This window comes from Coregonus clupeaformis, unplaced genomic scaffold, assembly GCF_020615455.1.
Source record: "Coregonus clupeaformis isolate EN_2021a unplaced genomic scaffold, ASM2061545v1 scaf0100, whole genome shotgun sequence".
Classification (NCBI taxonomy): domain Eukaryota; kingdom Metazoa; phylum Chordata; class Actinopteri; order Salmoniformes; family Salmonidae; genus Coregonus; species Coregonus clupeaformis.
Genome location: NW_025533555.1, coordinates 98,886 through 124,361, shown reverse-complemented (window position 1 = coordinate 124,361; position 25,476 = coordinate 98,886). Strand labels below are relative to the sequence as shown.

Here is a 25,476-nt window from a genome sequence, read left to right as displayed (position 1 = left end):
TCACCAGGTGTGGGCTTTGGGCAGGTTGTTGGAGCTGGCATCGATCTGGTGGATGGTGAAGAGTCGTGGGCCTGCAGCACCTGTAACATATCAACAGAGTTACTGTGAAGCACAAGGGCAGAGCACACTTCACTCACACACAAAAGACAGTACTGTACTGGACAGCTTGCTCAGCACTCAGCGGCGCCAAGTGTGGGCACTAAGAGCACTGGGTTTGTGTATGTTGTCGTTGGCCTACGCGGACCCTGGTATTTAGACCAGAAGCAGTGATGGTCCTGTTATGTAAGGTGGAAGAGTGGCGTGAAGCGGCATGTCAGACAGGAAGAGCAGTGGATCACAGTGTGTTCCGCACGCCAGGGTGCTCTCTGGGCATCCTGTCTGCCAGACTGGACCCACTAAACCATTGGACTCTGCTCAGCCTGCTCTGCACAGAGGGTTCAGCTCAGGCAACAACAACACACTCTGAGGCCCTGCTCTCACTCAAGGCCTGCTGAGCTGACTCGGGGTACAGTAGAGTAGAATACAAACAACGCTCACCCATCTCCCTCTGGCATAAACATTTGTTAGGCTGTCATAACAAACGTTATAAGCCATCATAACAATCAATATTACATGCCTATAGGGGGTGGACAAGGGCTAGCTAGCAAGCAACTCCACCAGTGAAGTGCAGTGAAACACTGAGAACCTAGCTATGTATGTCCCAGGAGGGTGAGTGCCGTCACATACATGTCCCAGGAGGGTGAGTGATGTGAGGGTACCTTGGAGGGCTTTGAAGCCTTGCAGAGGGACCCTGGAGGAGCCGGTGACAAACTGCAGCAACCTGGCCCGGCGCTCCTCATCGTACGACTCCACGGCCTTCCAGAACCACTTGACGATGTTGGTGTCGGGGGTGCAGTGCTTCAGCCGCGTGTTGGACTTCCAGTCGTTGATGTCGATCTTACCCAGGCCACATACTATGAGCTGGGATGGAGAGAGGGAAAGAATGTGAAATGAAAGTCAAAGGGAAACTGTAGGGAGAAAATGGATGGGGAAAATGATGATGTCCACTTGTGGATGGAGAATGTAGCCATTTTTTAAAGAATGGACAGTGAAGCTAAGTACTGCTAGTCTGGGGGATGTGTCTCATTCATACCTCCAGCTCTTTCTCGTCGAAGGCCTTGAGGAGGTGCTGGGAGATGACCTCGTTGAAGCCCTTCTGCAGGGCCAGGAACTGAGCCTCGATGCCTCGCAGGAAACGCCAGTTCACATACAGTCTGGAGGGAGAGAGAAAGAGAGAGTCAGAGATCGATGATTCATACTGGAACATCAAGGCTTTGCCTTCACATCAGCATGGTTCTGAGCCTCTTCACATGTACTGTACTCACTGATCCTAGGTCAGTTAACTGTAGCTGGTCACATGCAGCTAAGCTAATCTGATATCCAAACAGTATCTCCTCCCTACTGGGCTTGACTGTCGACTGCTAGCACAAACCTTTTCCTGTGTGGTGAGGAGGGGCAGTGGGGGAGTACTCACCTGACATACTCCTTCTTGGTGTCCTGGGTGACCTGGATGATTTTGCCATTGGGTTTGAGTTCGTGCTGGATGATCTCCCCGTAGGCATTGTGCTCCACACAGAAGGTGTGGTCCAACACCCCTGTGATGTCATTGTCCCTGAGAGGTGAGAGAGACAGAGAGACGGACAGGGGGGTTAGAGAGAGATGGTGCTGGGGGAGGGGGAATGTTAATGTATGTATGGATCAAAGTACAGCTGAAGAGCTCATCATGTGTAGCTACATGATCATGAGTGGTTTAGGGACTTTAAAAGTACACCAGTAGATGTTATAGTTCACATACACCAAATTATTACCCTATGAAAATATAATGAGCTATTACAAACTATCACAATTTAAAATCATGTTAATCTCTGTGAGCGCATCTTGGTCTGTGTGAGGATGTTGTTCCGATTTCCTTTCTACTCACAGGATCCAGACGAGGCTGTTGTGGAGGTCTGGGTCGACTGACTCCATGTCGTCCAGGGTGATGGGTTTCCCCAGCAGCTGTTTGTAGAAGGGCAGGGTGAAGCCCCCGTCTATGTAGTGGCCGTGGAACACCGCCATGCCCATAATACGACCCACAAAGTGGAAGTAGGACAGGTGCTCCTGGGGGGGTAGACAGAAACACCTTTAGTCCTCTTAAACACTACATAGTACATCAATTTAACATTGCATCTCCCAGTCTTCGGAGAATTACCAAGATTTAGCAACTCAAGGCAGAATCCTAACTTAAGATGCATGCATGCAACTCAAACGTTTTCTTAAGTCATGCATTGATGTCAGAGCATATGAGCGGAGTGGAGCGGTGAGAATCTCAGCTCCTCGCTCACGGAGCTATTCACCCCTCCGCTCAACGCAGTTTGCATCGCTCCCCTATTTTTCTTGTACCACATTATCATTGTTAGTTAGTTTTATATTAATAGTACACCTGTATGATTTCTCATTTTCCTTTTTGAAGTACTTGGTGAACTCCATTATTGAGCCGAGTTTTGACTGAAAATAGTCTACCGTTGATGACTGTGCAAGACACAGATGGATTCTGGGTCAGGCTTGAGCATGCTTCAGACCCGTGGTGTGAGCGGAGCGAAATTGGAGCGGGACATAGGGCGACGCTCCGTCCTTTAAAAAATGCCGCTCTGCGCTCTGTCCAAAATCCGCCCGCTCGCGCTCCACGCTCGCTCCCGCTCCACTCCACTCACATGCTCTGATTGATGTCGTTGGGAGATTTGCGCAATAAATCAGATTTCCTCACGCATGGCTCAAGTTAGGATTGGGCCCTTGGTAAATAATAAATACCTGTTGTTCTTACAGCTGGGAATTTATTGCAGTACGTAATCCTAACAAAGGTTAAGACTCAAAAGGTGAGCAGCAGCATCCAAACTATTTGCCGTTGTAAAATATTTCCCTTATGATGGATTTAACAACCAAATGCTATAGAGGCAGTAAAGAGTCTCAACACCGCAGATAAAGAGTTGCCTAACTCATCACCAGTGTCCAGGAGCTCTAGGATCTAGCATGAGAACAGTTGATAGGTGCAGGGCCAAACAAATAGGCAGAGGAGAGAGAGAGAGAGAGAGAGAGATTGTGCAAGACTAGAGCAGATGAGCGGTCCGTGTGACCTCGTCTTTCACATCACAGCGGGGCGGGCTGGCGGCGGCGTCTGGGTCTCTGACTCACCGGGTTGACGGCCGAGTCGGGGTTAATCTGCAGGGTGTAGATGTCATCGCGGGAGTACTGGAACAGGCCGTAGTACGGATTCAGCATCTCATGGGACAGCAGATACAGCCACTCCCTGTACACACAGGAGACACAGAGAGGGACAGATAAAGAGAGAGACAGACGATGAGAACATCCATTGTGAAATCTCTTGGTCCATTCAATATTTTTTCAAGGCAGGGAACATCAATTTCAGAAAGTGAATGCTCCATGACAATTTAAAAAGCAGATGTATAATGCTCAGATTAGGTGCTTTAAATCAATATTACCACTTGGGGGACAACCTTGTTTCAGCAGATGTTGGCATTCAAATCAAAATCAAATCAAACGTTATTTGTCACATGCTTCCTAAACAACAGGTGTAGACTTACTTGTTTGTGTGTGTAAAAATGCGTACTTACGGGCCCTTCCAACAATGCACAGAGAAAAATATAGAACAAATAATAACACGAGGAATAAATACACAATGAGTAACGAAAACTTAGCTGTATACGCGGGCTACCAGTACTGAGTCGATGTGCAGGGGTACGAGGCAATTGAGGGATATATGTTCATTTAGGTATAAAGTGACTACAAAACAGGATAGATAATAAACAGTAACAGCAGCGTATGTGATGAGTCAAAAGAGTTAGTGCAAAGAGGGTCAATGCAGATAGCCCAGGTAGCTATTTGGTTAACTAGTTAGTAGTCTTATGGCTTGGGGTAGAAGCTGTTCAGGGTCCTGTTGGTTCCAGACTTGGTGCATTTACTTCTCTAACACACAATAAACATCTTCTTAGTTCCATGATGATGCATATTTGTTATTTTTTCCTTATGCTTTGTTGTGGATTCCTACCTGGCCACTCCTCCGTAGTCCAGCCCCTCCTCCCCTTTAAACTTCACCATCAGTCTCTTCCACAGGTCCTTCGGCCTCATCTTCATCACCTGGCGGTAAGACTCCTGTAACACATACAGAGACACCTTTGTAACGAACAGGACTGGGATGGAGGACTGCACCCCCAAACCTACTGAGTACTTCCAGAGACCATCTGGTATATACTGTACAGTCCAGGGCCTGTGCCCAGAGGGAGGCCTCTATCTGCGCTGTAACGTCTGTGTGAGTGACGCTGGCTCTGGGGACCGAGCCAAAGAATAAACATTTGTGTGCTCTGTCATTTAGGACCAGCCTGGCTGGCCCCTGCCTGCCTAGCGATGATGTACGCCCTCTCCTCCCCTGCCAAAGTAACCTGAGTGTCCAGTCCACCCTTAATCAAAGCGCATTATCAGGAGGTGGGGGTGATAAGAGGACATTCCCCAACGCGACACATTCCACCAAGAGATCCCGTGAGAGTCTCAATACTGCACCCCCCCCAGTGTCCAAGTCTCAGTGGCTCATGGGAAGCGGGGTAGGAATGCAGAGCGTGAGTCTGGACAAGCCCGGCCTGTCTGCCTGTCCTAAACATGCAAACCAATGACCAAAGACCTGTGCAATTCCAAATTGCTTCAAGCTGAAGACAAAAAAAAACAAAGAGAAGAAGGAACTGTCCTGAAACAATGATGAGAAACACTCCTCATGTTCCTCGCCAGAGGGGGCTTCTGTAGAACATTAGACAGCAGTGTTTTAGTAACAAACTTTCCCCTTGGCACTCAAGAGTCTGGGATCATTACACGCCACTCTGGGTTGGTGCGTTCACCCCACATGCACAGAGCTGCAGACACAGGCCCAAGCTAGTTAAGTGTCAGGGACAGTCTCATTAAAAGTGGATTGGGAGGATAATAATAATAAACAGACAGAACAGAAGAGTGGAACAATAACACTGCTTTCTCCCCATAGCTGGTCCACTGTGCCCTCCAGTTACACTGAGGATGTGTCAGCGGTGACGCCAAAGAAATAAGGCCCTCTTATCTTTAATAGAATGTACACACTAAGACAGCTTGACAGTCCACCAGCTGACACTTGCCCACACAGCTGTATTTCTAACAGCTCGGCGTGTCCAGAAAAGCGATGAAGTTATGTCTAGCCTTAAAATCCACCCCCTCTCCCTTTCGTGTTGAGATCAGCCAACAAAAATGTCTTCCAGATTAACAGACAAGGATGTTCCAGCACATTCCATCACATATTTAACGAGGGTCATGTAGTCTGTTGCAGGTGTTGTTGCTCTGAGGAGGCTCCACACCTCCCAAACTAGAATACCTCCCCCACTGGGGAGTGAGTGCACTTCACAAAAGCCTTATTTCAAACAAGAGGTCTGCTTTGGATATGAACATACTCTCTTCACACATCATAGATAATAGCGTGGTGGATAATGCAGTGACAGAAACATGACGAGCAACGACCTTGAGAGGAGAGGGAAGTAGAGGATGGGAAAATCATTGCCTGAGTTTAGAAAGTGAGGTAAAATATCAGGTATAATAAACTTTTGCAGGTGTAAATGACAGCGAGGAAAATGTCCAGAGTTGATGCTTTCCTTCAGGATCGGGATAGTCAACCTCTTCAGTAATACTAATTAAAGACTCAATAATGCTGGTTGGGTTTAAGAACTGAGGGTATAACACTAATTTGACGGTCTCACCTCAAAGATCTCCTCGCGGGACACCTCCATGCGGCAGTGACCTGCCTGGGGCTGCTGCTGGGACAGCTCCTGGCGAAGGATCTTCAGCTTCTGCACCAGGTCCCTCTTGTACTTGGGCACCGTGAGGCACTCGGCCTCCTCTGGCAGATTACCTGGAGACACCAGTGCCTGATGGACCTGCTCCTTCAGCTGGTTCTGACGGCTGGGGATATATATATATAGCGAGAGAGAGAGAGAGAGAGAAAAATCATTGTTGAGACTTGGGGTCGTAACAACACGTACAGGTACACAAAAGTAAACCACCACAAAAAAAAAAAGAAAACCTACAAAATACAGCCAGGCAGGAATTCTGTCTCCCTCCTTTTGCTGACTGGAGAACGAGAGGTAAACACACTGAGGTCATCTGGGAAGCACATCAAGTCAAACAAGCTGCCATGTGCCCACAGACATAGGTGGAGGTGGTATTTCTGAACACTCACACACGAGGGGGCAGAGCCAGAGGGTGGTGTGATGTGTCCGTGGAGCCACATTGTCGGTCTGTTAACAGGACGGAGGTGAGGTGCAGCCAGTGACCCTTCCTCCACACCCCGCCAAGCTCTCCATACAAACGGCCCTGTCGGACGCTCCTCGTGGGTTGCTCCACTGGGCCGTGGGCCCCTGCCGTGCTGGGCTCTGCCAGCTCACAGGTGTGTGCCATGCCAACCCCCCCACCCCACCCCACCCCACCCCCCACCTGGCGCTGGCCCCACGGTGGTCTCACAGAGAGAGATGGCACGGCACAGACAGAGAGAAAATAGACAGTTCTACAGGGGGGAAGCAATATGTGGCCACGGCAAGAGACTTCAGCAAATAAATTGAGTGTCTGCCTCATTCTGCACTGAGCAGTGAGGGTTCAATGAGGGTGTCCATAGACCTCATGTCGTCAGCTTAAATTGTTCAGAAAGGTTATTTATTTGTTTATTAACAGGAGTGACATTTCAGTGCAAGTTCCTTCATAAGAGTATACGTGTTGCTGACTATAGGAAACCAATAAATGAACAACCAAGGTCTGTAGGGTCCCTAACAGCTAAGAAGACCACCTCAGTGGGTGGCTGTAACTGTGATAAAACGTCAGTGCAGTAGGTTAACCTCCAAATCAAAAGACAGGCAATGAATATGATCTGCGGTGGTAGTGAACGAGATCCTTTACTCCTGCCCAAATATCTGGCCAGAGTGAACTTCTGAACCACAGCAGGGTTGGTGGAAGGCTCTTCTGCTCAGACACACAAACAAACACACAGAGAGAGAATCAAAAGGCCCGTTATGGTGCCAGCGCTGGAGGATTATTTGCATGCTGGCCTTTTGCACTTTAGTGGGGCGTAGTGGGCACGCTCACCCCCTGAGCAGGGTTATAAACACCAGACTGTACAGCCAGCCACAAAGGGTTGTGTGTGTGTGCGAGAGAGAGAGAGAGTGTGTGTGTGTGTGTGTGAGAGAGAGATGGGCAGAGTGTGTAAAGATGTCTGCATGCTTCCCAGCTGAAACAGTTCGGAAGAGTTTGTGCATTTATTACGACGGCATTTTGTGACATGGTTGTTTGGGCACACAAAATGTCTTCTTGAGGCAAGCCGAAGTCAGTAGACGAAGTCTACGCCCCTTCGTCGGTGATTGGTCAACAGTAGGGATTCTTCAGTAAAGTCTTTGTTGTCATTCAACCAGAGACGACTCATTTTCATGCACATTTTTTCATTTAGAAATACTGCACCAAACATCTTAGTTAGATGTAAAATTGCGTGACTAAGATCTCCTCAGCAAAAACATCTAAATTAATAACAGATTTCTTGAGTTATCTTAGATTAATTCTGACTATTTTGAGGAAGTGTATACTGGCTACGGCGTCTGAAAATGGACAAACAGTACTATTGCCACTTTTTCTCATTTTTCAAGCAAAGGTCTTTAAAAGGAGTATGTGAGCACACTCGTTCGGTTCGCCTAGCCGCCAGCTGAACTGAAGCATGCTGACGCCTTAAGTGTGTGGATAAGTGTGAGAGGGGGGCAGAGAGTCTGTGACAGGAGAATCATGGAGCAACAACCCATCCTGGACTAAATGGATTTACCTAAGCCCAAAAAGTACAGGATCATATAATATTGGATAGGCCAAAACCACTGAAATCCAGTCATTTCTAACAACTTAGCAAATCTATTTCGGTCTGGGACAGCTACTAAACACCTGCCATTCACTGTACTATACAAAACCAAACAACCTTTTATTAGGTATAATGTGATCAAATATGGCAAATACCCAATCACAGCTCTCAAAAAGATTTGTTTGGAGGATCATACACTGAGCAGAAGTAATTGATAGTCATGTAGCAGTCATCCTGATCTTTATATACACACACACCATAATACATGGTGACAGCTTATTCTAAGGAGTGACTGCTCTAGGCTCCCACTGTCTTTGGCCTCGTCTAGCTGAGCTGGATTGGCCACTTCCTGCTATCCCAGAAAGCCACAGGGCCCCATAGGGCACTCCAGTCCTCCTCCTCAATCCCTTTATTTCCTGCAGACTAGACAGAGGGAGGGAGGGAAAGAGGGGAGAGGCAGGAAGGGATGCCTCCGGACAGCACCCAAACAGAGAGGACAACTCAGACAGGGAGAGGAGAGGCACTGAGCCACAGAGCAGCACTCCCTCCACTTTCACGCATAAATCAAACATTCCTGCCCGTCACACACACACTGACTAGTGCGCATTATTTATCTCTTAAGAGAGTAAGATGGCGTGGTGTGTTACCTGCTGAAGACACTGTAATGATATGCTCAGACAGTAATACAGTGAACTCAGTGTAAAGCTAGAGAACGCTAGACCCCTGGGAACTGATCCTCTGAGTGTTCAGAGGGCAGACCTGAAGCCAGGTCTTAAGGCCAGACAGGGATTTTGTTACCTATTGTCCAGTGACCAGGCTTAGAGTCAGGAGATTGCAACATCACAGGGTGAGTCTAACCAAAAACGTATTGTGGCTCGCTGAGGCAATGTCTTTAGCAAATAAAAGGGGTAATAAACTATAAGCTTGAAGGACATGTATATATCAAACATTTTTGTGGGATGACAGCATGAGGGGTGAGAATTTCTGAAATCGTTTGCCTTGATAAAAGGCAGATGTCTTGATGGAAAACCATGCAGGCCTTCTGATATCTTTTCCAGAGTTTTGTCGCTGGTTGGAATGTCACTCCCACCCCTCATCTCAGCCAGAGTCCAGCTTCTCTGCTCCACAGCGGTCAGCGAGGGGACAAAATCAGATAAGGTATTCTCAGATAGGATGATCCAGTAAGTCTGGGTCAAGCCCATGAGCCCTCTGCTAACCAGCAGACTTAGCACGCTCCAAACCTCTGAGCCACCACCCAATGCGTGTTACATTAGCGCACACCTAGAGATCCCGTCGGCTGCGTTTACACAGGCAGCCCAATTCTGATATTTTTTATATATTCATTGGTCTTTTGACCAATCAGATCAGCTCCGAAAAAGATCTGATGTGATTGGTCAAAATACCAATTAGAGGAAAAAATATCAAGAATTGGGCTGCCTGTGTAAATGCAGCCTTAGGTTCTCCAAGTCAAAGTCAAGGGTTTCTCCCTTTAAAGCAGAACCCAGGGAAGGTATGTGGTTGGACCCATGGCCCATCGTACATCATTCTAATGGCCACAGACCCGCTCTTGGCTCGGCTTGAACGCCTCTCATTTCGATACAATTATTCCTCTCAAACAAAGACATCAATAACCTAGAAAACTCTAATTCTCAACTTTAAAGTGAAATAATAATTGGACCAGTGTTTTTTAAAAGAGGAGAAACACTGTGTACTGCTTTTCACACATCTGGACATTATTGTGCTTAAGACTAGATTCCTGCATTACAAACATACATGGCGTGCCAGCCTGGGTTTTTATAAGATTTTCAGAGGACCGCAGAAAAAGAAAAAGTCCCAAACACGTTCTTTGATCTGTCAGAACAGGGGAAAATAACACCAGATCTTTCCATCGATGCATTCCGCCTCTCCCGGCACGGAACAGGAATGAGGTCAGACGGAGGAGGCCCACCGAAGCCGCCCGTACTCTGCTCCACCTTTACACTGCACTGCGGGTAATGCTGCAGCTATCGTTACATGGCCTGTGTTTGAACAGCTGCGAGGAGAAATTCTGAAGCGCGCGCACGCATGCACACACTGACACGACACACACAGGCACGCACCAACAGACACACACACACACAATTCATTCATTGACTCGGGCATCAAATTTATGCTCCATATCCTGGACGTAAGACGCTCCTCAGCCACAGACACATCAGTCTTGGTTTCCACATTGCTATCTGATGTTGAGCCAAAACCAGCTTTGTGACGGATTGTGTGCTAAAACCCCTGCATGATCAAAACTGCTGCAGGGCGGTGGAATTCAGCCTTGTGCGTGCAGTGTGTGTGTGTCTGGATGGGTGAGGTTGTGTGTGGGAGTGTGTGAGGGAGAGTGTATGCACAGGAGAAAGGCTTCTCTGATAGCTGGACCCCAACAGGTGTTTAACACACCTTGGCACTGGACTCGCCTGTAAAACATCCTGTGTGGGGGAGTCAATATGTCTGTGTGTATCTGTGTGTGTCTGTCTGTGTGCAGTCTGTTCTGTCTCCCCAGAACCAAGTGTTGGAGAAATAGAGGTCGGCCATAGAATAGAGAATAGACGGGGGAAATAGAAGGCCTCACCTGATCGGACTATTCTGAATTTCGATGCCGCTACGGGAACCATTGGGGCTTGGGCTGCAGAACACAAAACAAAACAACAGTTAAACAACAGTTACACAGCCACACTGCCAGCCAGTCATACATTACAGTTCTCCCTCAACTACTTCTCATTTAATCTGGGCTGTTATGTAGCTCTGGACCATGTTTAATTTGTGGCACTGGTATAACCCGATACTCACTTGAGGACTAGATGCAGGTTGGCGGAGAGGCGCGGGTCTGTGAACTGCGTGGTGCGGTTGTTGTGGTCCACAAAGTAGACCCGGCCGGTGGCTGTGTTCCTGATCTCCCAGCCCGGGGGCAGTGGGCCCAGCTCCTCACAGTTTACATTACTCAGGTCTCTGGGAACCACAAATACACAACACAGTCAGAGGTGAAGGGCAGAAAAGAAAGACAAAAGAAAGATGAAAAATAATCAAAGAAAGAATGAGACGTAAGACCAATCAAAGTCAAGGTATGACGCAAACCTCAAGGCTGACGGTAACTGGGAAACAAAGAGGCGCGAGAAAAGGATTCCAAAACGACATCACTTTTATTCAATTTTTCTTCTTCCCGTCTAAATTATTTATTGCTGCCATGCAATCCTTTCAGCTGGACTCCTTTTGCTGTCCGTGGAGAACAACTTTAAGAAATTACAGCAGCCCCACTTCACTGGTAGTGACTTACCGGACTGAGGCCCAGCCAAATGACCAAGCCTCTCAGCACTGGGAGCTTGGCAGCCCAGCATCTGCTGCACACACAACCAGGGTGTGGCGTGACCAATAGGATAGCAGGAAGTGCAAGAAAAACACCATCTATCACACATATTTCAAGGGGGCAAGAGAACAGCAATGTCTAGATATTTTTCGATCACTGAATTTCTTTCTATTGACTCTATTCCCAGTACACTGACGTGTTGATGTGTGTTCTCCTTTGGGCCTGAGGTAATCGATAAAGACACACATGCCTGAGTGAGTGGAGTCTCTGAGCCATATGTACAGTAGGGCTGAAGGCTGTGTGCTGAGAGCTGAGGGTCTCGAGGCAGAGGTCATACCAGAGGTGTCTGCTGTGAATCCTTTCAGATCCCCGTGATTGACATTTACATGCCATTTAGCAGACGCTTTTATCCAAAGTGGCTTAAAGTCATGAGTGCATTCATTTCATATACGTGTGATCCCGGGAATCGAACCTGAGGATAGCTAGCCAATGTTTGTCCATCCCATGACAGAAACATAGGTGGGGGTAGGTGATGGTTTATATAACAACGCCCTCACCCAAACCTGCATAAAACTGCATTATGGCATCCCAGATTATCCTGTTTTTGTCATTAGCCTTAAACAATTTGTGTTGGAAATACTTAATGAGTGAACTGGGTATAGTGTACAGAGTATGTGTGTATTCAGACAATGGTGGTGGGTATACCTGGGTACTGTGTGTTCAGACAGTGGTGGTGGGTATACAGTGAGGGGAAAAAAGTATTTGATCCCCTGCTGATTTTGTACGTTTGCCCACTGACAAAGAAATGATCAGTCTATAATTTTAATGATAGGTTTATTTGAACAGTGAGAGACAGAATAACAACAACAAAATCCAGAAAAACGCATGTCAAAAATGTTATGAATTGATTTGCATTTTAATGAGGGAAATAAGTATTTGACCCCTCTGCAAAACATGACTTAGTACTTGGTGGCAAAACCCTTGTTGGCAATCACAGAGGTCAGACATTTCTTGTAGTTGGCCACCAGGTTGTCCCACTCCTCTTTGCAGATCTTCTCCAAGTCATTAAGGTTTCGAGGCTGACGTTTGGCAACTCAAACCTTCAGCTCCCTCCACAGATTTTCTATGGGATTAAGGTCTAGAGACTGGCTAGGCCACACCAGGACCTTAATGTACTTCTTCTTGAGCCACTCCTTTTTTGTTTTTTTTGTTTAATTATAATCTTTTTATTTAATTTATTATTTTCTTCATTTTTTTTTTTTTTTTTGGGGGTTGGAATGGATCAGCTTAATATTGCAGATAGATTGTATCTTCTATCAATGTAATTGTCTGCATCACTTCCAATCCCCCATGTTTTTTTTTAAATATATATACTCCCCTTTATTACTTTTCAACCCCACCATCCTTTCCCTACTTGGAGTAAATTAGTGAACAACAATGCCCAGGGCTCTACTTCCAGCCTATACTTACTATCTACACCTTATGGACAGAGTTAATTTTACAATAATTCTATTATATATATATATATATTTTTTTTGCTCCTGAACTTCTTCTACTCTCAACCTCTCCGATCATTTTCCTGATGTCCATCCGGTTTGCTTCTATATGCCATATCTTTCTAACTGTGCTCTTTCCCAAAAGCTCCCAACATACAACCTATATACTTATTATGGACACAGTATGCTTACATTATTAGCTATCTTTGTTATTATTTGTTGTTATTTGTTATTAGTCCCATCCTTCAACTCTATTCAATACCTCCCATCTATCTCTTAACACCATCCATATAGGATTTCTATTTGCCAAATATATTTCAACCGTACTGTGATGTTTTACAAAAGTTCTGAACCTTTCTGAGCCACTCCTTTGTTGCCTTGGCCGTGTGTTTTGGGTCATTGTCATGCTGGAATACCCATCCACGACCCATTTTCAATGCCCTGGCTGAGGGAAGGAGGTTCTCCCCCAAGATTTGACGATACATGGCCCCGTCCATCGTCCCTTTGATGCGGTGAAGTTGTCCTGTCCCCTTAGCAGAAAAACACCCCCAAAGCATAATGCTTCCACCTCCATGTTTGACGGTGGGGATGGTGTTCTTGGGGTCATAGGCAGTATTCCTCCTCCTCCAAACACGGCGAGTTGAGTTGATGCCAAAGAGCTCCATTTTGGTCTCATCTGACCACAACACTTTCACCCAGTTCTCCTCTGAATCATTCAAATGTTCATTGGCAAACTTCAGACGGGCCTGTATATGTGCTTTCTTGAGCAGGGGGACCTTGCGGCCGCTGCAGGATTTCTGTCCTTCACGGTGTAGTGTGTTACCAATTGTTTTCTTGGTGACTATGGTCCCAGCTGCCTTGAGATCATTGACAAGATCCTCCCGTGTAGTTCTGGGCTGATTCCTCACCGTTCTCATGATCATTGCAACTCCACGAGGTGAGATCTTTCACGGAGCCCCAGGCCGAGGGAGATTGACAGTTCTTTTGTGTTTCTTCCATTTGTGAATAATCGCACCAACTGTTGTCACCTTCTCACCAAGCTGCTTGGAGATGGTCTTGTAGCCCATTCCAGCCTTGTGTAGGTCTACAATCTTGTCCCTGACATCCTTGGAGAGCTCTTTGGTCTTGGCCATAGTGGAGAGTTTGGAATCTGATTGATTGATTGATTGCTTCTGTGGACAGGTGTCTTTTATACAGGTAACAAACTGAGAGCACTCCCATTAAGAGTGTGCTCCTAATCTCAGCTTGTTACCTGTATAAAAGACACCTGGGAGCCAGAAATCTTTCTGATTGAGAGGGGGTCAAATACTTATTTCCATCATTGAAATGCAAATAAATGTATTACATTTTTGACATGTTTTTTTTCTGGATTTTGTTGTTGTTATTCTGTCTCTCACTGTTCAAATAAACCTACCATTAAAATTATAGACTGATAATGTATTTGTCAGTGGGCAAACGTACAAAATCAGCAGGGGTTCAAATACTTTTTTCCCTCACTGTACCTGGGTACTGTGTGTTCAGACAGTGGTGGTGGGTATACCTGGACACTGTGTGTTCAGACAGTGGTGGTGGGTATACCTGGACACTGTGTGTTCAGACAGTGGTGGTGGGTATACCTGGGTACTGTGTGTTCAGACAGTGGTGGTGGGTATACCTGGACACTGTGTGTTCAGACAGTGGTGGTGGGTATACCTGGACACTGTGTGTTCAGACAGTGGTGGTGGGTATACCTGGGTACTGTGTGTTCAGACAGTGGTGGTGGGTATACCTGGGCACTGTGTGTTCAGACAGTGGTGGTGGGTATACCTGGGTACTGTGTGTTCAGACAGTGGTGGTGGGTATACCTGGACACTGTGTGTTCAGACAGTGGTGGTGGGTATACCTGGGTACTGTGTGTTCAGACAGTGGTGGTGGGTATACCTGGACACTGTGTGTTCAGACAGTGGTGGTGGGTATACCTGGACACTGTGTGTTCAGACAGTGGTGGTGGGTATACCTGGACACTGTGTGTTCAGACAGTGGTGGTGGGTATACCTGGACACTGTGTGTTCAGACAGTGGTGGTGGGTATACCTGGGTACTGTGTGTTCAGACAGTGGTGGTGGGTATACCTGGACACTGTGTGTTCAGACAGTGGTGGTGGGTATACCTGGGCACTGTGTGTTCAGACAGTGGTGGTGGGTATACCTGGACACTGTGTGTTCAGACAGTGGTGGTGGGTATACCTGGACACTGTGTGTTCAGACAGTGGTGGTGGGTATACCTGGACACTGTGTGTTCAGACAGTGGTGGTGGGTATACCTGGGTACTGTGTGTTCAGACAGTTGTGGTGGGTATACCTGGGTACTGTGTGTTCAGACAGTGGTGGTGGGTATACCTGGGTACTGTGTGTTCAGACAGTGGTGGTGGGTATACCTGGACACTGTGTGTTCAGACAGTGGTGGTGGGTATACCTGGACACTGTGTGTTCAGACAGTGGTGGTGGGTATACCTGGGTACTGTGTGTTCAGACAGTGGTGGTGGGTATACCTGGACACTGTGTGTTCAGACAGTGGTGGTGGGTATACCTGGACACTGTGTGTTCAGACAGTGGTGGTGGGTATACCTGGACACTGTGTGTTCAGACAGTGGTGGTGGGTATACCTGGGCACTGTGTGTTCAGACAGTGGTGGTGGGTATACCTGGGTACTCGAGGGTCATGCCATGTGCTGACTCCTGTCTGGGTGTGGAGGAAGTACACCTGGCCCTGCTGCGTGGTCCTCTGCTCTGTAAGGGGGGAACAACAGCATGGGTAATCATACAGGTATTGGAGGTACAGTGCAATGGTTACAGACAAGTGCACACGTGAGAGATGAGTGAAAGAGTGAGATGAGTGAGAGAGTGAGAGAGAAATGAGTGAGAGTTGTGAGTGGATGATAAGGAAAACAAGTTAGTTATACATTTATTCCACGGTGAGGATTTTTATTGGTGTGCCAACGTGCGTGCGTATCTTGATCCGAGCGTGTGTGCATGCGTAAGAGAGATCATACAGACAGAGATAATAGCAGGGAGTGAGTCAGTTTGGATCCCAGTTGCGGGGCTGATAGGGGGGAGAAGAGGGTTTGCTGTCTGTGTGTTGGTGAGCTCATTCATCACAGCTTGACAGAGATATTTCCATGAGCTGGGAAGCTCTTCTCTGGCATTCCTTTGGACCCACCGCCCTGCCTTTCTAACATGCGTGTACATAACCTCCACCCCTCCCTCTCCCCGCTGAGCCCAATGCATTCGACACGGAGTGACACTTCTTGGCCGACCTTGGCCCGCCACTGGGGCTGCTGACAGCGGTTCAGAGGAGCTGGCCCCAAAAAGAGACAGCACCCTGCTAATCTTGAAGGGCTGGGTTGGGCTGCTGTGATTTACTCCTAAATCCTCAGCAAGACTACACAGTGTCTGAGGATCAAGCGGCCGCCCTTGGGCTGCGTGTGAGGAAGGAGAGAGGAGGGGGAGGAGTGAGCGGCTGCCGCCAGCCTTTAACTGCTCTATTTAATTAGGCCTTTAAAATGGGGCCTGTCAGGCTCCTTATGCTGCGCTGCAGAGTCATGGGGGCTGTGCAGTTGGGTCTGAATGGGGACACAGATTATCAGGATGATTCAGCCGAGCGTTGGGCCGAAGGGATGCAGTTAACACTAAGGCATTGCAATAACGACACCGGTCTTAAAACAGAAGGAGACACGTCTGTCATAGAGGTGGTTCATAATACAGGATGCTCCAGTCTAGTCTGGCTGTGGGAACCAAAGTGGTCGTCCTATAGTGTCTGTTTGTGTATGTCTGGTGTGTCCATATCGTGTGTTAGAATCCTCTTTCCACTAACCGTATCCCTCAGGCAGGTCTGGGGGCGTGTGGAGGTGTGTCCTGCTCATGTAGTTCCTGTGTCTCTGGGAGCGGACGCGTCTCTCCTGGGCCCGCTGGTCGCTGGACGGGACACACGGGATGGTGGGTGTGGCCCCGTTGGTGCTCAGGATGGGCGTGTTCTCATCCACGATGCAGCTGAGAGGCCGGCCCGGGCTGGAGTACTCCGACGCAGGCCTGGGAGAGACAGGGAACAGGAGGAGAGGGAGGACATCAAACAGGGATGGTGGGTTATATTATCTCCTTCATGGTAGGTTTGTTCAAATCAGACCAGTGTCTATTCATATTTAAAATCTAACTGTGCTTGTAATAGGAGCGCTTCGATGCTAGGGCTAGACATTGGCTTGCTCCTGCTTTGTACAGCAACATGAGGTCAGTGAGGCAGAGACATAGACACACAGAGCAGTTTAGTGTGTGAGGGGCCTGAGGCCAGTCTAGAGCAGAGCATAGTAACAGGAAGGGAGCTGATAAGGGACCAAAGGAAGAAAGAAAGAGAAAGAGAGAGAGCGAGAGCGAAAGAGAGAGAAGACTGTGGAGCAACAATACTGTATGGAGCATAAGAGTCTTAGGGCCCTGTTCAATAGACTGCAGTGTCTCCTAACACAAATTCAATGCTGTCTAGGCCTTGGGGACTCATGCCTCGTGCCATGGGTTTGCGGCTGGGTAGTGAGTAAGACTGTGTACTCACTCAGCCTGGACTCAGGGACAGACATAACATAGTAAATGTAAATGGGTCTCCCTCCATTTAGTATGATATGTTATGTTTCATATTGGTATGTATTAATTTGTGTATGTCCATCATCCATTTCATATGATATGTTACGAATTACAATTCGTATGATATGTTACAAATTGCAATTCGTATAATATGTTAGGAATTTGCAATACGTATGATATGTTACGAATTCCACTTTGTTGTGGCTAATGTTAGCTAGGCGGCTAATGTTAGCTAGGCTAGGGGTTAGGAGTTAAGGTTAGGGTTAGACTTAGCTAATATGCTAAGTAGTTGCTAATTTTAAAAAATGCTAAAGTTTAGGTTGCTAGACGTTCGCATTATACGCCCACCCATCCTCCCTGACCAACCTCCCTCCTTTATTTTTTTGGCTTAAGTAACCTTGTGTCTTATGTAACCATACCAAACATTTCATACTAATTTGAGTGTCACAGATTTACATTTACTATGTTACTCACCTGGTAGGCCTCTCCCACTGTGTGGTACGTGTGATGTGGTTCAAGTACTGGATTCGGCCAGACGCAGTCCTCCGCTCCTCCCAGCTGGATGCAGCAGATACAAACAAACACATGTACAAAGCAGTGAGTGGACATTGAGTGCAACCAAGTTCAGGTAGTACCTCCTGTTTCAAAACATTTCCCCCCTACTAAACATGACCCAGATATTCCCCACAGAGCTTCTTGCTAGCTAATAGGACCCATTCTCCCATCTGCTCACCCAATTCCTCTGGCGCACACCAACCCCAGACTAAACTCCCTAACCCCAGCCAACACCATTGGCTCAGTGCGGAGGTCAGTCGTGCTAAGCTGGTGAAGTGTCTGAACAGCAGAGCCTCTGGGACACCACACCACATGCTGTCTGGAACACTTTTGTTTGTGGGGCAGTGTGGTTATGATAGGCTCTGACTGGCCCTGCTGTGAGGGTATGATGTGGTGGTAGTGTGTCTACTGTCCAGTATGGACAAATGTTAAATGGGGTTGTGGTGTGGTGGTGGGTACGGTACTCACCCGTCTGGCAGGTCATTGTCAAACAGACGGCTGCAGTCCACCACTGGGCCTCCTGTACCTATCCGGTCTCTGGACTGCAGGCTCACTGTGGACACACACAGATACAGACACATTCAGATACACATAGGAGAATGACTGGGTGGTAGAATCCCACTCTATTCATGTCCTCTCATACCAGAGACTAAAATGGAACTATTTTAAACTCTGAATTGCTGTCATGTAATACTGTAATGGGGTATCCATTTTTAAGAGGATCAGACGGTCAAATCCTCTTGTGGGTGACAAGACGATCGTGTCTGGAAGTAGAAGTACCAGCCGTCTGCACTCTGACAGTGGTCTGGCCAGTCCCGAATCCCAGTTCTGGAGAGGACCCAAGAAGTGAGTGGAGGGCACGTATCAATGCTAGACTATGTCTACTGTAGCTATCTAACCCTGGCCTCTCTGCCACCACCCAGGCTGTTGAGTGCCCATGTTGGTGGATCAGAGGTGAGGTGGCGTGGCAGCGGTGCTGTGACTGTCTGTCACCAGGCCCTGTGGTGCAGATGGCAGTGCGTGCCGTCTGAAGTCTGAGGGAGGCGCTCGTAAAGCCTGGTGTTAGAGGCACGGCACGCTCAGGGTCAGCGCTCAACGCTTTACACACCAACGAATCACTGGGAAAATAAGTCACCCTGCAGGCTCAGGTTACTGGTAGAAGCCTACATGGTGTTGGGAGGGGTTTTGTTCTCTTTCCCGGTTTTCATTCTGTGCGCAGTGGTGTAGTGAGGTCTTATCAGCATTATAAAAACAAGTGATGTTAGCCTGAGGTTCTAATAATGGAGTGCTAACACTTCAGGTACATAACAGTGTTATGTGAATGTACACGAGTGTGTGGTGAATGTATGTGTGGCCTGCTGGTCACTGCTGTACTCACCCACTATCTGACCCCTCACTGTGTCACTGTCATTGGGGCCCAGCTTGTTCATGTCCAATCTCTGATCTGTGGAGGAGAGAGGGGAAGGAGAGAGGCAGGAGAGGGAAGAGGAGAGAAAGGAAAGGGGGATCGATCACTGTCTGAGAGACATGTAAACTAGCATGTGTTGGGAGGGTTTTTCTCCCCGCAGACAAGTCCCTTTGCTCTGTATCGTTTACATCACCACAGTGAATCTCTCTCTCTCTCTCTCCCTCTCTATCTCCCCCTCCCTCCCTCCCTCCCTCCCTCGAAGGCTGGGTATTGGATATGCACTGGAACAGATGGTCTGTAGAGTGGCCATGGGCCGTAGAAAATCACTGAGCATCGGTACCGAGCAGCCTGCAGTTCACTACAGAGGTCAAACATTTGACAAATCTCTGCACAAAGCCGGCACTATTCCACCCAGACAGAACATGGACATGAACCACTGCCAATGTCTGGAAACTCTTTGTCTATGTTCTCAACCCAGGCTGAAAAACAAAACAAAGAAAAGGACAAAAAAAATGTCAGGAATACCACGTTGCCTGCAGACATGAGAAATGCCACTATCTGTTCACTGTTGTCTGAGTGTCGTGTAGATCGGCTCAGGATGTGCGTCTAGACTAAACAGGGACCAAAACGTGGCCGGTCAAACTGTTACAAGGCTGGGGCAATGAGCATGCGCACACAAACCCAAAGCCCCCTAAAACGCCTGTGGACAGGACACAGTGCAACAGCTGCAAAAGGCACAAGCGAAAGAATGACAAACATACACTTGAATAAGACCACAACCGAGGGACATAACAAATCTATGCTTACATTTAAATAGCTGTACAATTATGCATGTCTGAGTGAAATGACCGGTTCTCTAGATTTGCAGACAGAGATAAACGGAGGTTAGTCACTGTGGCGCATGCATGCTGCCAGTCTATGGGACAGACGAGGGTGGAGAGAGAGAGAAGGGTGGAGGGGGTGAGGAGGGGGGAATGAGAGGAAATGCAGAGGCAAACTACTCACAGCTGTGGCACAGGGTTCAGGTTTTCCAGGAAAACAAGTGTCAGGGGCTTCTAGGAAAAGCAATGGGATTTTGTCATTTTTCCGTCTACAAGACCGTCGCAGGCCTATCGGCATAGTATACATACAGTTGGAGCGGGAGGCCCTTTGGTAAAGCCATCACTTGGTACCTGCCTGGCTGGCAGGGCTGCGTTGGCTTGGAGCGCCAAGCCTCAATCTCATTTAGCCATTAGCTTCTGACATGACACGTTCACAGTGATTGTGCGGATTGTCTTTTCCTGTTCTGGCGCTGCAGACTGTGACCCCTCTCACACCCTGGCCTGTGCCCTGTCAGGAGTAGGGAGAGAGTGTGGGCACTGAGAGGGTACAGCTCAATGTGTCACTGTGACATGAGCAGGGGATTATTAGCCTGTGACGCCGCTAGCCTGTGACGCCGCTAGCCTGTGACGCCGTTTGTGGGACAGACAATGGGTCACTACACAGACATTACCTCACAGCATTAAATACACACGCACATACACACACTAATCCAATCAGGTAGTCCTTACAGCCGGTGTCTTTGAGGCGGTTGATGGCGTTGGACAGAAGGCGTACACAGCCCAGGAAGCCAGCCCCCTGCTTCTTATGGATCTTCTTGTGGTTCCACACGCTGATGGTGATGGAGTCACACTTGCCAATATATCTGAGGAGAGAAGAGAGAGACCAGTCACTTCCAATGTACTGTAGATCTTACTAAAGCCTGTGTGAATGCACTGCTCCAACAGGCCAGTCTTTGCCTGGATGTCCCTGCTGGGGAGGCACACATCCGCTCGGGGGCTGCCTGTCACCGCGGACTGCATCCCCACAAGGACACAGTCAGGAGGTGTCTGAGAGGGATTTTCCGCCCGGCGTCTGTGAATGTGCGACTCCCAACCCTGAGTGTCTGGGTACGAGACAGACGAACGCAGACAGATCCTGTGAGTCATAAATCATCCAAAGGCAGCCCTTCGACCCAAAATCACCCGGAGAGAGGGAGAATGAAAGAAACAGGGAGGAGAGGCTGAAAGAGAGATAGAAAGAGGGATAGTGTAAGTGAGGAAAAGAAGGAGAGAGTGAACAGTTGAAACATGACATTACTCCCTGACTACCTCTACGATCACGCTTAGATACTGTGTGTCAGGCGAGGCCTGGGTATTAAACTCACACTACGTGAACCTGACGTGGCACATCTGTTCGGCCCAGTTCCCTTCCTCAGTGTAAAACTAATCATCCATACAGTTAGCAGACTGCATCCCACTATAATTATCATGCTGCTTACCGAAACTAAAGGGATGTGAAACAATGGGGCTGTGAGTAAGACGTCTGGACATTTTGAGTGGAAGTCAAATGCCTGTCTGGGGTGCTATCTGAGAGCATTAGAATGCAGGACAGATTTGTAGGGGGGAATTATTACATCCAACACAGATCTGGATATGATTATTGTATCAAATAATAAGGGCCGTAGACTAGACATTGGATTAAGCTTTTCAAAACAAGATACAGTATGTTTACATACACTATACACATGCCAAACTCTCAGATAATATGATTACTTGTAATAAGATAAGAGTTTCTCCTCTTAGGCCATGTCTATGTTATGTCTCTGGTTGGTTGAGGTACAGTATATGGCATATTACATGGCAGTTGGTGCTAGGCAGGCCAGGCTGCATCCAACCACGTTGTGCCAGAAATAAATGAGTTAGCTCTTGGCCTGAGAGGTGGCGGTGTCTGTTAAGTCACACTTCTTCAGCAGGCAGGACAGCACCAGCTGGGCCCTGGGGACACTACCGCCACCTGTTCCCCCAGTTCCTATAGCAGCAGAGATGCGACAGGGAGGGACAAGGGCCTGGGCCAGGCTATGGGAACAGAACATTGTGCACTTGTCTTTTCATCCCACTACTTGTATCTATGAAGGTATAGGAGATGCATTAACATCTCATCATTATATACCAGTGACGTGCACAATACGGAAGTGGTCCGATGAAGCTAAGCTACAGGACTGTTTTGCTAGCACAGACGGGAATATGCTACGCGATTCATCCAATAAAATTGAAGAGGTTATCACATCATTAATAAGTGCAACATCCGCACTGAGCTAAAGGCTAGAGTGCCGGTTTCAAGGGGCGGGACAGTATTCCGGACACTTATAAGAAATCCTGCTACAACCTCCGATGGGCCATCAAACAGTAAAAACATCAATACAGGACTAAGACCCACTCCTATTCGCACACCGCCCCAACAGATCCACAGATGACGCAATCTCTATTGCACTCCACACTGCCCTTTCCCACCTGACTACAGCTCAGCGTTCAACACCATAGTGCCCTCCAAGTTCATCACTAAGGACCCTGGGACTGAACACCTCCCACCTCCCTCTGCAACTGGATCCTGGACTTCCTGACGGGCCACCCCCAGGTGGTGAGGGTAGGCAACAACACATCTGCCACGCTGACCTTCAACACGGGGGGCCCTCAGGGGTGCGTGCTTAGTCCCCTCCTATACTCCCTGTTCGCCCACGACTGCATGGCCGTGCACGACTCCAACACCATCATTAAGTTTGCTGACGACACAATGGGGGTTGGCCTGATCACGATGACGATGAGACAGCCTATAGGGAGGAGGTCCGAGACCTGGCAGTGTGGTGCCAGAACAACAACCTCTCCCTCAACGACAGCAAGACAAAGGAGCTGATCGTGGACTCCAGGAAACGGAGGGCCCGAACACACCCCCATCCACATCCACAGGGCTGTAGTGGAGTGGTGGAATTATCATGGTCCACACACACCAACATATTCGTGAAGGAACGACAACGCCTCTTCCCCCTCAGGAGGCTGAAAAGATTTGTCATGGGCCCTCAGATCCTCAAAAGGTTTGACAGCTGCACTATTGAGCTGCACCACCGCTTGGTATTGCAACTGCTTGGCGCTACAGAGGGTAGTGCGAACGACCCATTACATCACTGGGGCCGAGCTCCCTGCCATCCAGGACCTGGTATAGAGGTCCTGGACGCCAGGGAACTCGGCCCCAGTGATGTACTGGGCCGTTTGCATTACCCTCTGTAGCACATTGGGGTCGGATGCCAAGCAGTTGCCAGTCGTGGGAAGGCCCTAAAAATTGTCAAAGACTCCAGTCACCCAAGTCATAGACTTTCTGCTACCACACGGCAAGCGGTACCGATGCACCAAGTCTGGAACCAACATGACCCTGAACAGCTTCTACCCACAAGCCATAAGACTGCTAATTAGTTAGTTAAATAGTTAACCAATAGCTACCTGGACAATCTGCATTGACCCTTTTTGCACTCTCTTTTGACTCATCAAATATGCTGCTGCTACTGTCTATTATCTATCCTGTTGCCTAGTCACTTTATACCTATCTATATGTACATATCTACCTCAAATTGCCTTGTACCCTTGCACATGGACTCGGTACTGGTAACCCGTCTATATAGCCAAGTTATCGTTACTCATTGTGGATTTATTCCTCGTGTTATTATTTTAATTTTTTCCCCTCTGCATTGTTGGAAAGGGCCCGTAAGCATTTCACTGTTAGTCTACACCTGTTGTTTTCGAAGCATGTGACAAATAACATTTGATTTGACATATTCATTAACATTTTATACTTCTTAGTATAAATGTAGTTTGTAGCGTGCTGACAAATAAACTGATATATTTGTCCCCTGGTTTGTCCCTAAAAAGGGCCACAGAGCCGTATTACAGTCCAGTCTGTCTGCTCCACATACTTCCACTGGGATGGATTAGGAGTGGAGGAGAGGCAGTTTGCCAGCGAGACACAGTCTGCTATCCTTGGCATGCAGGCCACTTCCTGCAACAATGCTGTCTGGGGTCAGCGGTCACGGGCCAGTCTGTTGGTCTGACCACTGACAACACCACTGAGGAGGCCCTGACGTGTCAATGTTGCCATGAGCACATACACTTCCTCACGCTGTGCACATACAACCAATGGAAAAAAGCGTCAGTGCCAACTAAGCAAAGGCTTTTATGCAGTTGGCTCTGCTGAGTGTGAGCACCAGATGTTTCAGACACCATTTGAATAGGTGTGAGTGTGCTCAACTGCCCTCAGTCAATTAGACTCCACACACTGAGGAGAGTCCATGTGCCTTAGCATGGTGTAGTAGGCCTTGACACACAGAGGGAGGGCACCTAAAAGTTTAACATAGTCATTAACAGGAAGGAACACAGGCAGGTTAAAGGTTTGTAAAAAATCTGGAGAGAGGTGTGTGCGTGCGTTTGGCTCCATCTGGGGAGCACACAGGTCGATGTTCCCCCATCCATCACTGTGTCCAGCCCTCTCTGTCCTCCACAGTGGGACTGACTGACTGAGGGCTGTGTTTCCCTCCTGTCAAACGGGACATGAACAACGAATTAAACAGCCATGTTGGGAGAGGGTCCGGTATCCTGAGCAACCAAACAAAAGGAGACAGGTGCTTCCTCTTTATGTTAGCTACATGTGATGGCTGGATAAACACTGGGCAAATACTGGAAACTTTCACTCTCCCTGCCTTTCACTCCCCCCCTCTCTTTTTCCAGGTTGCTTTCACAAGACAAGCGGTCTTTGGGAAAAGCGACATGGGTGCAACAAGACATGCACATATTTCTGTCCAAAAGGTAAAAGGCTTCTGAGATTAGTTTCCCTCCCCCATGGTTCTATTTAAATGTTTTTCTTTTTCACATTAGCTACCCCAGTGGAGTTGTCATCGCTGGCCTACAGATAAGTGAGAGGGCAGACATAAACACAGCTTACTGTAGGGGCATTCAGATTCTGTAGAATCAATGTCTGACACATCCCTGATGTCCACTTGGCACATTGGAGTTGGGTGAGGTGAAGGAATGCATAGATCACAGGAGGTTGGTGGCACCTTAATTGGGGAGGACGGGCTCGTGGTAATGGCTGGAGCGGAATGGTATCAAATACATGGTTTGCAGGTGTGATGCCATTCCATTCGCGCCGTTCCAGCCATTATTATGAGCTGTCCTCCCCTCAGCAGTCTCCACTGGTGTAGATATAGCATAGAGGGCACTGGTGAAGGTTATAGAGAGGGTCCGCGGTTCAGCAGAATGCTGGTTCATTACTAAATCAGCAGGTTAAGGTAAGGTTTCTGTTAGATACAC

The 25,476-nt window shown here is 47.9% G+C and overlaps 1 protein-coding gene across 1 annotated transcript in view; it reads right to left on the bottom strand.

Annotated features, from left to right (window-relative positions):
* LOC121551066 (E3 ubiquitin-protein ligase SMURF2) overlaps window positions 1–25,476 on the bottom strand; it is a 69,765-nt gene that overhangs the window by 2,696 nt on the left and 41,593 nt on the right. The window contains exons 4-19 of the mRNA XM_041863593.2: window positions 20,875–21,008; window positions 19,295–19,360; window positions 18,385–18,469; window positions 17,836–17,919; window positions 16,607–16,821; window positions 15,438–15,522; window positions 10,748–10,906; window positions 10,530–10,583; window positions 5,802–6,003; window positions 4,085–4,188; window positions 3,211–3,325; window positions 1,961–2,139; window positions 1,514–1,651; window positions 1,133–1,253; window positions 759–960; window positions 5–80 (exon numbers count right to left, since the gene is read on the bottom strand). Of these exons, the coding sequence (XP_041719527.1) occupies window positions 5–80; window positions 759–960; window positions 1,133–1,253; window positions 1,514–1,651; window positions 1,961–2,139; window positions 3,211–3,325; window positions 4,085–4,188; window positions 5,802–6,003; window positions 10,530–10,583; window positions 10,748–10,906; window positions 15,438–15,522; window positions 16,607–16,821; window positions 17,836–17,919; window positions 18,385–18,469; window positions 19,295–19,360; window positions 20,875–21,008 (2,019 nt within the window). The remainder of the gene's footprint in view (window positions 1–4; window positions 81–758; window positions 961–1,132; window positions 1,254–1,513; window positions 1,652–1,960; window positions 2,140–3,210; window positions 3,326–4,084; window positions 4,189–5,801; window positions 6,004–10,529; window positions 10,584–10,747; window positions 10,907–15,437; window positions 15,523–16,606; window positions 16,822–17,835; window positions 17,920–18,384; window positions 18,470–19,294; window positions 19,361–20,874; window positions 21,009–25,476) is intronic.